General features: G+C 36.3%; 1 protein-coding gene across 2 annotated transcripts in view; it reads right to left on the bottom strand.

Moving 5' to 3' along the window:
• Positions 1-15,445, bottom strand: part of LOC145269263 (ankyrin repeat domain-containing protein 13D-like) — a 148,788-nt gene that overhangs the window by 62,346 nt on the left and 70,997 nt on the right. For both annotated transcript variants that reach the window (XM_080124888.1, XM_080124889.1), the window contains exons 5-6: positions 11,135-11,188; positions 6,491-6,580 (exon numbers count right to left, since the gene is read on the bottom strand). In XM_080124888.1, the coding sequence (XP_079981014.1) occupies positions 6,491-6,580; positions 11,135-11,188 (144 nt within the window). The remainder of the gene's footprint in view (positions 1-6,490; positions 6,581-11,134; positions 11,189-15,445) is intronic.

The following is a 15,445-nucleotide window of genomic DNA, read 5'->3' as shown; positions in this document are numbered from 1 at the left end:
TGTGTGTGTTAGTTTGTATATCTGCCAGAAACCTTTGATACATGCATCAGACCATGACAAAATTTGTATTGTTAGAAGGATCAATCTCTCTGAAAAAAATATCTAAAAATTGGCCAAAAAGATTAATTCTATGCCGTTTTTGGCAAGATGTCACTTTTTTGCATCAACATTTTATGCCAGTCATAATGTACGTTTATAAAACACTAGCGGGGAGTACCCGGCATTGCCCAGGCGTTCAGAGGTGTGTGTGGTTTTGGGTAAATCAAAACACTCAAGTGTTTGTGTCGGGGGGGGGGATAAAAAAATGTTTTGGTAGGTAAGTATGCAGGATTGAACCCAAACCCTTCAGTTGAAGTTGGAAATTAAAGTGTGAAAAGAAAAAACAAAAAACGTGTGACGTTAACCACTAGGATACCACAAAATAGTAACTGAAACATGTTTGAATTTATTTAAGCATTACAACTTGGCAGGTGCTCGTACTTAATCAGGTCAACTTTGACTGCGGGGCAGTATTTTATTTACTGCGATGTAAGATTTTTTTTTTTTTTTATTTGCTTCCGCAAGATGCTGTGGAGAAAACCAGCTCCCCATAAAAAGAGGATTTTCCAAATTGAATAGCAATTTCTGATATAATGAGAAACTCCACATTGATCAAAGCTGATTGTTTTCGGACGTTTCCAGGAAAATGCTGCAAAGAATTAGTTTTGCTTTTATTATAGAAAAAAGCTTAATGCACATGCAGCGATCGAAAATAGTTGAATATTTATCTTTTCAAAGTCGGGCAAATTAAATAGACAGGCGACCTCCGTTGTTAATTCGTAGATATTATCATTTAGACGTGATATAAAAAGTTTTAAGAAGAAGTGAGTCGACTGATCCCTTCTCGGAAAAAAGCCTTTCTCGGACATACACAAAAAAACGAACATACATACATACACACATTTTTGCTTTTATATTTATAGATTATTTCAAAGGCCCGTGACATCATAAATCGTCATGGCTGAGATGGCTTGTGCAGTTGCTTTTTTCACTTCCTTTTTCTCTTTCGCGCTACAGGTTCGACCCTGCGGCTAATTTTTTTTTTTCTTTTGTGCTTACACAGGTACTCGCTGCAATTTTGATTGAAACAAATTTTTTTTTTTTTGAAATTTGCTCAATAGCCTGAGTTTCCACCTCTCCCCACCCGTGCAATGCCGGGTAGCCATGCTAGTATATACAGAAAAATCAGTATGCATATCCCAGTCAGTGGAGATGACATACGGCGTCTAGAATTTCCAAGTGGTCAGTCATCTTGTTTGGTTTGGTTTGGTTATTTTGTTAAGATATATAGCAACATACTGAATTTTCAAGAGTCTACGACAAGTGTAAATGCCTGTACAAAAAAGTCTGGAAACTTATTGGTTTAGTTGTTTTATAGTGGATTTTATCGTTTTGGTTCCCTGCCCTGCAGAACATGATTTTTGCAATGGGAGAAGGAATAGGGTATTAATGTTTGGCACATTTTAAGTTAGGAAACCAGTCAGGGAGTGGGAGGGGGGGAGATACAAAGGGGAAATGGGAAGAAGGAAAAAGTGTGTGTGTGTGTGGGGGGGGTTGCAGAACATAATTAAGTTTTGCAAAAGGATGTAGAAAAACAAAAAATATCAATATTAGGTGCATTTCGTCTCAGGAAGTCAATATCTTCAGACAGCCTGATCTGGTAACACCAGACTCATCTTGTACTGACCAGGTTCAACATTGCTCAACTTCAATGATCTAACTGGGGTGTAAAATAAGATCAGTCTTAAAAAAGTTTGGACGATGAATAATAAACATATTCCGTGACAAAATATTTTAAGTAACTTAACATATTTTTCAGAGTTCATATAGATTTTCAATGTCCGTGCTGCAGTGGTTAGAGTACTTGAAAAAAATCAATCGTAAAAAATGATATTCTCCTGAAGGTTGAAGGTTCAATTCTTAGTGTGGGCGACTGAAAAATATAAATGCGAATTACTTAGGGCATCTATCTTCATAGCTGACGGAACAAAAGTATGCTACCCCCCGTGAAGTAAATAAAGGGTTCCGCTCGCAATTCCGTCCAAATTCCTGAGTTCGATCATACTCAAGATGAGAATAATCATCCGATGCATCCAAGTAATATGAATATTTAACAGTTTTTCAAGGCCGTTTCTACATATCATTCAAGTTTTCAAAACAAAATTTGAGGTTTGTTTTACAATCCACTGCAATTTGAAAAAGTAAAAAAAAAAAAAAAAAAAAAAAAATCAAATATACAACAAATAAATAAATGTTATCTATATATCTATCTATAAATATAAAATTGAAAATGAATGTATGTATGTATGTGTGTTCGCTTTTCCTGTGTGTCTACAAAAGGCTTTTTTCAAAGAAGCGGTCGCTCGCTTCATAACTTTTTATATCACATAAATCATAATATCTCGCAGTTAACAACGAAGCTCACATGTCTATTTAATTTGCTCGATTTTGGGAAGATAAATATTCAATATTTGTCGCTCGCCGCATGTGGGTTAGTCTTTTTCCTATAACATCTTGCAGGGAAAAAAAAAAGCATTCAGCAGTAAATGAAATCCTGCAGTCAAACTTGACCTCATTAACTCATTAAAACGGGCACCTGCTAAATCCAAGTAATTAAATAAATTCAAACGTGTTTCCGTTAGCATCTCGCGGTGGGGCAATGGTTAACGTCGCACTTTTTTTTTTTTTCACACTTTAATTTACAACTTTGCTTCAAGGGTTTGGGTTCGATCCTCATATTTACTTTTTTTTTTAACCACCCCACCCCCGGAGTTTCCACACACACCTCCAAACACCCGGGCAACGCCGGGTACCCCTCGCTAGTATATATATATAAAAAGCAAATGCTGTGCGCGCATTTTTGTATGTCCAAGAAAGGCTTTTTTCGCTGGGGTTCGGGGGAGGGTGGGGGGAGAGGTTTACTATGTCTTAGAACCGTTTATATACTCCCTAGATAATAATATGTACGATTTGCAAACGCGCGTCGCGTCTAGATTTATTTACATCGACTTTTACAAAATTCTTCCTATTTCGGCTGGCCTCGTGCGTGTTGAGCTTTTTCGTATGAAAGTGAAACTAAATCTAAAGTGGGAACAACCAGAAAGCAATCAGCTTTTGATCAATGCTGGGGAACTCCTTATATCAGACAATTGCTATTCAATTGGACACTCCCCTTTTTATAGCTAATAGCCAATAAAAGTTACTTTGCAAACTACCTGCATCATTCATTTTGTTTTTAAGTAGTTTTAAATGCTTTTTATTTCATTTCAAATAGTAACTCTCTTTACGACTTTTAAATTTTCGACCAAGATGACTGCCATCTTGCCAATTTTTTTCAGCTCGCGCGACGTTATTTTTGGTTATCACAATATTGTTTGGAGGTTGGGGGGGGGGGGGGGGTTCGCCATTCGGGTGGTGAAAAATTTTTTTTTTATTTAGGAGGAGGTGGGGGCATGTTTATTTATGGCGGTCAGCTCTACTCCTCTACACCGCCAAAATTAAATTATAAATGGAAGCGAAAAATAGTGGGAGATTTCAGACCCCCCCCCCCAGACATTTTCTAGATTTTCAAGGTGATAATTAAAATAAAGAGTTTTCAAATCTGCGCGAACCTTGTTTCAGTTTTTAATAAAATAAATATATCTATAATATAAATACCCACTGTCTTTTTATGTATGTATGCCTGCCTAAATTTATATTTATTAATTAAATTAAAGTCATATGCTACTGGTATCATCTAACCCAGTACTACCTGCTTCGTGGTCGGATCACCGGCGACTAAACTGGTTCCTCCACCAGACTTGCTTGGTGAGGAGGGCGGCTAGTCTCCCTGAAGGATTAAAAACAAAACCTTTCATAGGGTGAATGAACCCTTTTTCGAGGTCAACGGCCAACTAGCACCGTGTGTGTTTGGGTGTATGTATGTGTGTGCTGAGGTGGAGAGGACTCCCATAAGCCGTGGTGAAGGCAACCTTTCTAGGAGAAGCAAATCTCTGATTTAAAAAACCATAAAGCGGGAGACCAGTACCCGCATTAAGCTGGTCTGCAGTTTAACTTGTTGCTGGCTATCTTGCTCTTGCTTGTTGCTGGATCTCAACATTTTGAACCGAGAGAGAGACTTAGCTGTCGTACAAAGCTAAGACTCTGTAACATCAACAGATTTTCACGAGATCGATATCACTTTGAAGCTCAAACCTTTGGACGACAAATATTAAAAAATTGGCTAAAAACATTAATTTCTTCACCCTCAATTGGGACTTTCCTATAAGAAGGGGGTCGCTTTTTTTGTCGATATTTTCGAAAGTCATCCTCTCTTTTCAATAGACTAGCCTTAATTTAAACCTTCACCACTTCCGGTTTGGTGATGAACATAACAGCAAACACATCACAACCCTACTACAAATTTTTTTTTTTTTTTTGCTCAACACACACCTCCAAACATCTGGGCAATGCTGGGCATCCAGACTAGTATTAACATAAACACTGAAAATTTCACCAAGATCGGATAATCTTTTGCTTCTATTGTGGAATCCAATCAGATCTATTGATTTTTTTTATTTATTTATTTTTTTTTTTATTGGTTAAAAACAACTTACTTTCATTTTCATGGTGTGAAAATTTTATGAAAGGCTAATATACCAATTTTTGGAAAATCAGAAATTTAACAGAAACTATCAAAAATATAAATTCTTCCGATTAACATGGAGGTCTAAAAATCAAAGAAATTATCTCAGATCATTTGTAAACATTTATACAGACGACACCACAATCTATGACAAAACTTCAAAAGCCAGCAAACACCAAGATCTTTCTGATTTTCTCCCTTTTGATTTTAAGAACGTGGTGCAGTGGGGAAAAAGGTGGCTAGTTAATTTTAATGCATCAGAAACCAAGCTTCTCTCTTTTCATAATAATTTCTCCCACCCACCACCTTGTCTCAATTGGCATGACTGGCTCTCGTCTGGGGGAAGCTCCAGGTCTTGACAAGCTTCTGGGACTGATTTCCTTAGCTGAAATGGAACACATCATCAAATCTGTTGCTAAGATCGCTGGAAAAATGGTTGGATCACTCTACTGCTCCAGAAGGTATCTCACTGCCAATACAATCCTCTATCTGTATAAGAGCTAGGTATGTCCTAAAATTCCCCCACCTACCAAACTCTCACAAAAACACTTGACTAGCTACAACCACTATATATATAGATTTAAATCTTACTTGGCCTTCGGGACAAGATCAAAGTGTAGTATCTGTTCTTCAGATGTTGCAAGCTATGACTAGCTATGACTAGCAAAGACCAGATGTGGGGGCAACCCCACATGCCTGACCATTAACCAGCTCCCATTTCCCACCTCTCGGGAGCTGGTCCCCTTTTTCCCTTCCCCCTCCCTTCACTCCTCACATTAAAAATCGGCCTTGTGCCTAATTTGCTCGGTGGGGGAGCAAATAAATACCATCTGTTCTTCAGATGCTGCACTTCTATTTCTTGTTCTCTTTCGGTGGAGCAGAAATCCTTCACGACTGAGACAATTTTTATTTTTGTACCTTTTCTCCACGTTAAAAAACGACCCTGGTGTCTAACTCTGTCCCGTGGGGAGACATTGTAAATAGGTACAACCACTATATATACAGGGCTCTACGGACAAATTTATCTATAGTTGACCTTTGACAACTAAATATTTTCATTTACTAGCCAAATAGAAAAGTTACTAACCAAACCCACATGGTTTTTAGAATATGACATCTTTGTTCTTGTGACGAGTATATACATCATAAATATTTTTCTGTATTTTTTTTAATAATAAATATACAACAAATTTTATGTTGATACTTGAACGTATAAACATTCTAATTTCTTCAGATATCTTTTTAAACAGTCTTCATTAAAAAAACAAAAAAACGAGTATATTGTTCTATTAAACTTTTATTGTTTAAATAATTTAACTTTGTTTTATAAGAAAAAAAAAAAGTTGAAAAGATATTTTTCACTCAGTAGTGAGCTTTGTAAGATTGTCAGTGAAAGAAATGCAATCGCCAAAAGATAAGCGTTTCATTATTTCCAGTCGCCACTTTGAAAAATCACTCGCAAATGCGACTGTTTCACTCGCAATGTAAAGCCCTGCATATGATTTCCACCACTCTCTAACTGTGCCTTAATCTAAATGCAAATTCCATGAACAAATCTATCTTCCAATGACCGCTTGTCTGTGGAACACTGTTCTCCTTGCTTACTTCCCAGCTGAATACAACATGGTAGCCTTCAAATCCAATGTAAACAAGTTCTTGTTGAGCCGTCCCCATAAATAATCAAATTCTACCCAATTTACATCATTAACGATTACTACACTACTATCTTACATTCATTAACTCTTATCCTCGAGTGGTCTTCGGACCTTGATAAGTGGTGACCCCCAAGTAATAAAAAGTTTAGAAAGTCAAATAACATCTACTTACTTCTTCCTTTGAAGATATAACTTCGACTGCCTCTCTGCCATTTCATACTGTCAAAACCCAACAATGTTGTATCAATTCGGACATTGGAACCTACAGAAAAGGGGGGAAAAGTGTAACAATATTTAGGTGTGTAAAAACAATGTAAAAAAAAACACATTTTTCACTTAAGGTTAGAATTAAGCAGAGAGTGGAAAATTCCATTTAGATGTTAACCGTTTAGAATAAGGACTGGTTATTTATTTGTTTCCCCACAAAACAAAATGTGACACAAGGTCGATTTAATGTGGGAGATAACCAGCTTCCTTCAAAAGGGGATTCTGCAAAAATAAAATTGCCTTAGTATAGAAGGGTTTCCCCCTCCATTGACTGAGGACAATTAATTTGAGTGCAGCATCTGTGCAGACACCACACTTCAGTGACTAGTCCAGTACAAATACCTGGTGCCGACTGACACAGTTTAGAATTTTTTTTTTTTTATTCAATTTTCACCCCAAACAAGGCACAGTGCCACTTTAAAACAGGGGGCTACTATCAGGGACTTAATTAGCGGGGTCATTATGAAGGGAGATGAGTAGAAAGATGTTTGTTGACATTACACTTGAACTTCTGCATATCGTTGCAGTTGGGAAAGCAGAATCCCGGAAGGGAGTTCCAAAGACCCGCAAAAGGACTGTGTGATAGGATTTCACCTGTAAACAATCAAATTCAACTTTCGACACGTATATCATGAATTATGATTTGTACTTTGTACAAATTTTATAAATACAGGGTGGTATGATAAAACTGTCACCATAGAAAAGACTACATGATTCCATTTCCGTTTGATGAAAACCAATCTTTTTTTTTGTTACAGACCATCTACTAGTTGGCCAGTTGTGTACAAATTCCAAGAACGACAGGAGCCTTCTATTATGTTTGAAAGTGACACAATGTTTAACAAGCAAGATCGGAGATGCGTCGCTGTACAACGCATGCTCTCTACCAATCCAAGTTATTACAACAGAACTATTGCCAGCACCCTCAAAATGCAAATCTAGACGGTTCAACTCTTGAGGGTATAGCTCAACGAAGTTTTCAGCTATGGTTTCGGTCTTTGGCATGGTTTCAAGTAAGGGCCACTTCATGCCACCTCACATCTTTCTTTATCTTTATCTGAGAGTACATCTTTCAAACTCCTTGGCCTAACGTTCACAGGAAACATGAATTGGAACAATTACATTGAAGGCATTGCCAGGGCTGCTGCAAGAAAGGTGGGCTCTTTCTACCGTGCTAGACAACTACTAACACCCGAAAGTATCCTGTACCTCTATAAGGCCACCATTCGCCCATGTATGGAGTATTGCTGTCACATTTGGGCTGGTACATCTGCTACTAGTCTCTCGCTCCTTGACAAGGTTCAAAAGAGAATCGCAAACCTGATAGGCCCTGAACTGGCATCTAAGCTTCAGCCTCTGTCCCAATGTTGCATCCCTCTGCCTTTTCTACAAGTATTTTAGTGGTGAATGCTCTGACGAACTGCAATCACTTGTGCCCCCACGACGTGAGCACCCTTGACAAACCCGACAGGCTGCTAAATCCCACCCCCACACTGTAGAGATCTCTAGATGTAAAAGATCTTTCTACTCCAATAGTTTCTTCCTCAGAACCGCTAGACTTTGGAATTCCATTCCAGGTCCCTGCTTCCCCAACAGTACTGACGTGCAGAAGTTCAAGTGTAACGTGAACCGACATCTTGCTGCCCAAATCCCTACATAGTACCCCAGTAGTTGCTGCCCCTGATAGTAGCTCCCTATACCAAAGTGGCAATTTGCCTTGTTTGGGGTGAAAATGTAAAAAAAAAAAAATCTTTGAAGTCAGCTTGAAAGTCAACACCAGTGTACCTGGATGTGCTTAAGAGTGTGGTGCAATCAGGTGGCTGCTGGCAGACCCCGGGTGTAGTAGCAAGACTCGGTGCTGGCCGACAAGTCCAAAGAGACCCAGGTTTGACTTCAGAAGGATTGCTACAACTTTGTACTCTTCTCACGTGACCCCTCTCCTCCCCAAACCTGAAGAACTACTTCGTTTGGTCACATATCGGGAATATCACCAACATGACCTCCCACAACACGAAAACCAACCTGATCACCATTATCCAGTGAGTCTTCACCAAGCTCCCACCAGCGCTTGTGAAAAAGGCATGCTCCCAATTGAGAACCCATATCGTGGCAGTGATTGAGGCTGAAGACGGCTACATTGAATAGATGTCAGCTCTACTACATAATCAAGTTACCCAAATTGATTTTTTTAATAAAAGTTTTAAAATAAAGCCGTAGTGTTGTTTTCTTTTAGGGCGACAAATTTATCGTTCCACTCTATACAATTCAATTTTTTTTCTTTCCTTGTTCTCCTGAGGCTTGACTATTGACAGTAAAATTCAAACTTTAATTAAATAGTTTCCAATGATGAAACAGCAATAGAAAATTGAGAATAATTCACTTTGTTTGGTATAATTTGTTTAGCCATGTCAGAACTCAAATCAGTTTAATTATATATATATATATATATATATCTTTATTCGATTATCAAAATTTTAGAATAATTGTAAAGAAGTGAACCATAGCGGAAATTCAGTCGACTAAAATAAGACGGAAAACGGGGTGAGGAAAAGGAAAAAAAAAAAAAAAAGAAAAAAAATGGAGGAAGTTACATGTAACAAATGTACAATTCAATAAAATAAATAAGTCGATTAAAAACAAGATCGTTAAAATACACCCGAAGCGCTTTTCGTTCAGACTAACTTTTCAAGGGTCATAAGTCTGCAAATTATTATTTTTTTTAGAATATTTGGTAGTGGAATGGAGTAAGAGCGGAGAGGAGGTTAAAAAAAAAAAAAAAAAAAAAAACTGACTACCCAAGCGAAACTGTGACTACGAAAAGTGCTTCGGGTGTATTTTAACGATCTTGTTTTTAATCGACTTATTTGTTTTACTAAATTATACATTTGTTACATGTAACTTCCCCCAATTTTTTTTCTTTTCCTCACCCCGTTTTCCATCTTATTTCAGTCGACTGAATTTCCGCTATGGTTCACTTCTTTACAAATATAACTATAAATATATATGTATGTATAGAATACATAGTAATAACAAACACCGAAAAGGTCTCTAATAAAATAGAACGGAAAAGACAAATGAGGTTCATGGGTCATGTCTACAGAAAAAGTGCAATTGAACGGATTAGTTTAATGGGAAAGATCGTAAGTAGAAGCAGCAGAGGATGACAGCGAGATACATACATTGAATACCTGGGCAATATCAAAAATAATGAGCAACAATGAATTCATGAATGCCTAAAGAGAGAGAGAGAGATGGGGAACTACTATGCCAGGCAAGGGACCCAAGGGAAGAATTTTACTTCCTTTTTTTTTTTTTTTTTTCAGTTAAAACAGACATTTATTTACAGGTACTTCCAGAATAAAGTCTTGCCTTTTGTTCAAATGTATTCTTGTACTTCAATGTGCTTAACCAGACACTGCCTTGTCAAACGCGTGGTACTCTGTCTTTGAATGGGGTTGTGAATGATGAGAAACAATAAATTCATGAATGCCTCAAGGGAGAGAGATAGATGGAGAGTCATGGCTGTCAATGCCTGTAGCAGACAGGACACCACTTGAATGAATGAATGAATGAGACGCTAGCCTGCAAAACCAACAGTGGCTTTGTAGCTTTATGCCAATCTCCTGACCAGCAGTAATTATCACTTTCTACACTGATGACTGCATAAGCAGAAAACATTAGCATCTGTCGGTATGAAATAATATTTGAAAATATAGTTATATAAAAGAAATTACAAAGATAAATATTTTTATATTAGAATCTATCGCAAGAATAGAAAGCTCAACATACTAGATAGAGCAATTAGAAAAGAAGAAAAACTGATGAAAATAAAATTAAATTACAATATTTATTGATCTAGCAAATATTCAAACAAGGAATTAAAGTAAGAAATAAAAATTCTTAATCTTTGATTCGAGTATTTTCAAAGATAAGAACTTCTCATCGGAGAATAAAAAATGTATTGTTGGTTAGACTAAATTTGAAAATATGTAGGAAAAACAAAGAAATTTTTTTTTTTAATCGATAACCATTTCCACTTGTAACACAGTGTGTAGATGTATGAAAAGTGACGTCACTGGTATGGTGGAGAGGAGACTATAAAACAAAAAGAAAGACAAAGATCTTGAGGAAGATGGGGTAACGTTCAAAATCTCGAGGTACCTGGAGAACGTTTTACATCACATGGATGACGTCACGGCTGTAATGACGTACAAATAAATGCCGTTGTACAAACCAAAAAGCGAGTCGGAGTTATTTCCTGTTCTTTTGTCCATTTTTCGACTGAGGCCACAATGTGTGTACAACATTACACAATGATAGTGTGTGTTTGTGTATATAATTTCGATTTAGAAAAATGTACTTCCAATAAATAATTTGTTTATAGTTTAATTTTAAAATACAAAATAAAATACATTTGTATACTCAATAAATTTAAAAAAAAAAAAAAAAAAAAAAAGAAGATATTTCAAAGCAATTTTTCCCTTTCCCCTCCAGCATACGTGTTGGGTTAGGGTTAGGGTAAATATTTAAACAATGACAGAATACTTACCACATTTCCATACTCTGTAAACATCACTAGGACACACCCGAGAGACCAACGGAACTGAAATAAAAAACCTTTTCTATTATTTCATTTATTTTATACAAAAACAAAACTGTTTTTAATTACAATCGCTAACATTACTGACAACCATCATCACTAATATTATTAAAAATCCGTTGTTGCAAAGAAAAAAAAAAAAAAGAGTACGCAAAACCTCAGCTCACTGCAGCAGCGTCGTTCGCCAGTACTTTCTGTAGACTCGTTTTCACGTCTGTCCCGTCTGCTCCAGTGGCCTGTTTTTATAAAAGTCCTCCAAATTTGCATACGTGCGCGAGAGCACACGAGATCCTGCAAGACTGCATTGTTATATAAGGCTGCATGCGCCATCTTGGACCCTTTTCAGCATCGGCAAAGCGCACACCGAGGCCGTTTAAGAGGTAAGCCTACATTCCCACAATTTCCGCCACACAATCACGATCGTTAATATTATTAACAATCATGATCGCTAATATTATTAGCGATCACAATTGTTATACAAAGCTTTATGTTGCGAGTTAAATGGTCGCAAATGATTTTTCTAAGTGTCAACTAGGAATAATAAAACACTTATCTTTTGGCGATTGTGTTTTTTACACCGAAAATCTTCAAAAGTTCATTATTGAATGAAAAATATCTTTTCAACCTTTATTTGCTTTTTAAATAAAACGAATAAAGTCAAATTATTTAAACAATAAAAGTTTAATAGAACAATATACTTTTCTTTTTAACGAAGGATGTTTTAAAAAGACATCTGGAGAAATTCAAATGTTTATATCAAGTATCAACACAAAATTCCACGAGAATCAGAATCGTACTTGGTATCAGAATTGTTAATCAACATTTTCCTGGAATCGGAATCAGAAAAAATTTAGGAATCGTCCTAACACTAATATATATATATATATATATATATAGGGCTCTACATTGCGAATGAAACAGTCACATTTGTGAGTGATTTTTCAAAGTGGCAGCTAGAAATAATGAAACGCTTATCTTTTGTCGATTGTATTTCTTTCACTGACAGTCTTGCAAAGCTCACTACTGAGCGAAAAATATCTTTTCACCTTTTTTTATTTTTTATAAAACAAAGTTAAATTATTTAAACAATAAAAGTTTAATACTTTTTTTTTTTTAACCGAAGGCTGTTTAAAAAATATCTGAAGAAATTAGGATGTTTATACGTTCAAGTATCAACATAAAATTTGTTGTATATTTAGAATTACACTTATCAAAAAAAAAATACAAAGAAAATCTTTATGATGTACAAACTTGTCACAGAATGAAGATGTCATATTCTAAAAATCACATGGATTTGGCGAGAATCTTTCCTATTTTCCTAATGAACGAAAATATCTAATTGTCAAAGGTCAACTAAAGATAAATTTGTCCGTAGAGCCCTGTGTGCATGCATATATATATATATATATATATTCCAACAGGCCAACCTGGCGCCGCTTGGTACACGAGGGCTCTCTGCTTGTGGAGGCAAGACAAACTGAATCTGCAAAAGAGAAGCGCGCTGCACGAAAAGCCCAAGATGCTGAAGTGGCTGTCTTCAGCCACTGGTGTCCAACATGTAGCAGGGGCTTCCGTGCCCAGATTGGACTGATCAGCCACCTGCGGACACACAACTTGTTGTCTATGGTCATAATCGGCTCCGATTGACGAACACACACACACACACATATATATATATATATATATATATGTGTATATATAGTAAAAAGTTTGACCCATGTCCAAGTAATCTACATCTAAAATTTCAAGTGTTTAGACCCAAAATTGGTGGAGGAGTTTGGTAGAATCTGCAAAGGTCAACTCTTTCAACTTTGACCTCTTGGCAGCCAAATTTTCGCCCAAAAACTGATTTAAGAAGCTTGCTGCATGTGTGAATACCCTTTACGTAAAATTTCAAATGTTTAATAGAACAATAGACTCTTTTTTTAACGAAGGTTGTTTAAAAGACATGTGAAGACATTTTAATGTTTATATTCAGTGCATATTTAGAATTGCACTTATTTTTTAAAAAATACGGAGAAATCGTTACAACGCCATGGAACGAAAATGTTATATTCCAAAAATTCTTCCAAAATAATTTAATAGTATTTATTTCGATTTTAGGAGCTGCTACAAATGACTTACCCTGCCTTGATAGAGTTCAAAAACGACTTCGTAGCCTCGTAGGGGATGTCCTTTTCTCTTCTCTGCAACTTCTTTCTCACAGAAGAGATGTTGCGAGTTTGTCTCTGATGCATCGTTATTTTCATGCCGAGTGCTCGGCTGAGCTCCAATCTATGCCCCCCCCACTCGCCAAACTTTCACAAGAAACACCCGTCTAACAGAAAACACTATCACTAATTTCCCCCACTCTTTATCTGTGCCTAAACCTAAACGTAGATTCCATGAGCAAAGCTTCTTTCTTAGAACTGCACACCTTTGAAATTGTCTTCCGTTTTCCTGCTTTCCAGCTGACTACAATATGGTTATCTTCAAGTCTAACGTAAACAAGTTTTTGATGAGCCGTTCCATATAAGTTAACAAATTTACCGAATCTCCATTACTAACGATTTCTATATTGTCCAATTTTTACTGTACACTCTTTAACACTTATCCTCGAGTGGCCTCTTGGCCTTGATAAGTGGGAATGCCTATGTAAAAAAAAAAAAAAATTTTTCGACACAAATGTTTACTGGACATAAGGAATACAATTTTCAAGGCCTTTTAAAGAAATTTTTAAGACATTTTCCATATTTTCAAGGATTTTTTAAGGAAATAATAGAAATAAGCCAAACTTCAAGGACTTTTTAAGTCTTTACAAACCCTATAATTGTTATCAAAACGATTATACGATCTTGATTCTAGAAAATGTCTAAAATTTAAAGTTTTAAGCCAATTGAATCATCAAACGTTTAACTCCAATTGTCTCATCCCCTGAAAACTGGTTCTGACTGCACTCTTTTCCATCTGGAATCTGTTTATCCCTAAACGGACTCTCAGATTCTAGTCTTTGTTAATGGTCACCATTCAACTACCCAGAAGCTGCCTACTCAAGATACCTACTAGAGTTAACGACTAGACAGTCTATTCAAAGGAGGTTATTTGCAGGTAATCACACATACATATATAACTAGGGGAAGAGGGATAACATAGCCTGTTTGTTTAAAAAAAAAAAAAAAAAAAAACGGGAATTGGGTGCCATCAGCCAGAACTGAAACCAAAAGCAAGCAAAATTTTGTAAGCGGAAAAAAAAAAAAATAAAAAAAAAAATAACGTGTGCTGGGTGCGAACTCACATAACTTAAGTAAGCAAACACATTATTGATGGGCCCAGGAGGACACAGATGTTATAACGCAAGAAGTTTAGCTTTTTCAAACAGAACATTTTTTTTTCCATGTTTTTATTTTGGTTTCAATTCAAGCTAATGCACCTAAGTCATATGGATATATATTTTTTTATTTCTGAAATTGCAACTTTATAATATACAAAAAAAAAAACAAACAAAGAAAAAAATCGATAGGACATTAACTCTATAATAATACTAGCATTTCAGCCTGGTGTTGCCCAGGTATTTGGAGGTGTATGTTGAGCAAAGAAAAAAAAAATAACGTGTGCTGGGTGTGAACTCACATAACTTAAGTAAGCAAACACATTATTGATGGGCCCAGGAGGACACAGATGTTATAACGCCAGAAATCTAGCCTTTTCAATTTGGAGGTGTATGTTGAGCAAAGAAAAAAAAAAGTGGTAGTAGGGAAGCAGACTCAAATCCATAAAAGAGGAAAAGAACAGGGAAAAAAACCTGACGTCTTTGACCACCGCCAAACCGGAAATGACGTAGGTTTTAATTAAGGCTAGACAATCGAAAAGAGGGGATGACTTTCGAAAATATTGGCGGAAAAAGTGACTCCCTCCCTGTAGAAAAGTGCCCAGTTAAGGGTGAAGAAATTAATGTTTTTAGCCAATTTGTCGGTATTTGTCGTCTTCCAAAGGATACTGATCTTATGAAAATCCGTCGCCTGTCGAAAGTTTTAGGCAAACATGCAAACATACATTTATATATTGGTAGCTCAAATTTTCGACCCAAACCAATTAAAAAGCTTGCTTCATCTCTGAATAACCTTTATGTAAAATGTCAAATGTTTAGACCAGAAATTGTTTGAGTAATTTGGTAGAGACTGCAATTTTTTTTTTTAATTTGACCCCTGTTATGACCCCTTAACATTTATTGTTTTGGGCTCAAATCAAGTTATTAAGTTAGATCCATGTCCAAGGAATCTA

Source organism: Euprymna scolopes, chromosome 45, assembly GCF_053919585.1.
Source record: "Euprymna scolopes isolate OS-2025 chromosome 45, ASM5391958v1, whole genome shotgun sequence".
NCBI lineage: Eukaryota > Metazoa > Mollusca > Cephalopoda > Sepiida > Sepiolidae > Euprymna > Euprymna scolopes.
The sequence above is the reverse complement of the archived record's forward strand: the minus strand, read 5'-3'. Positions and strand labels throughout refer to the sequence as shown.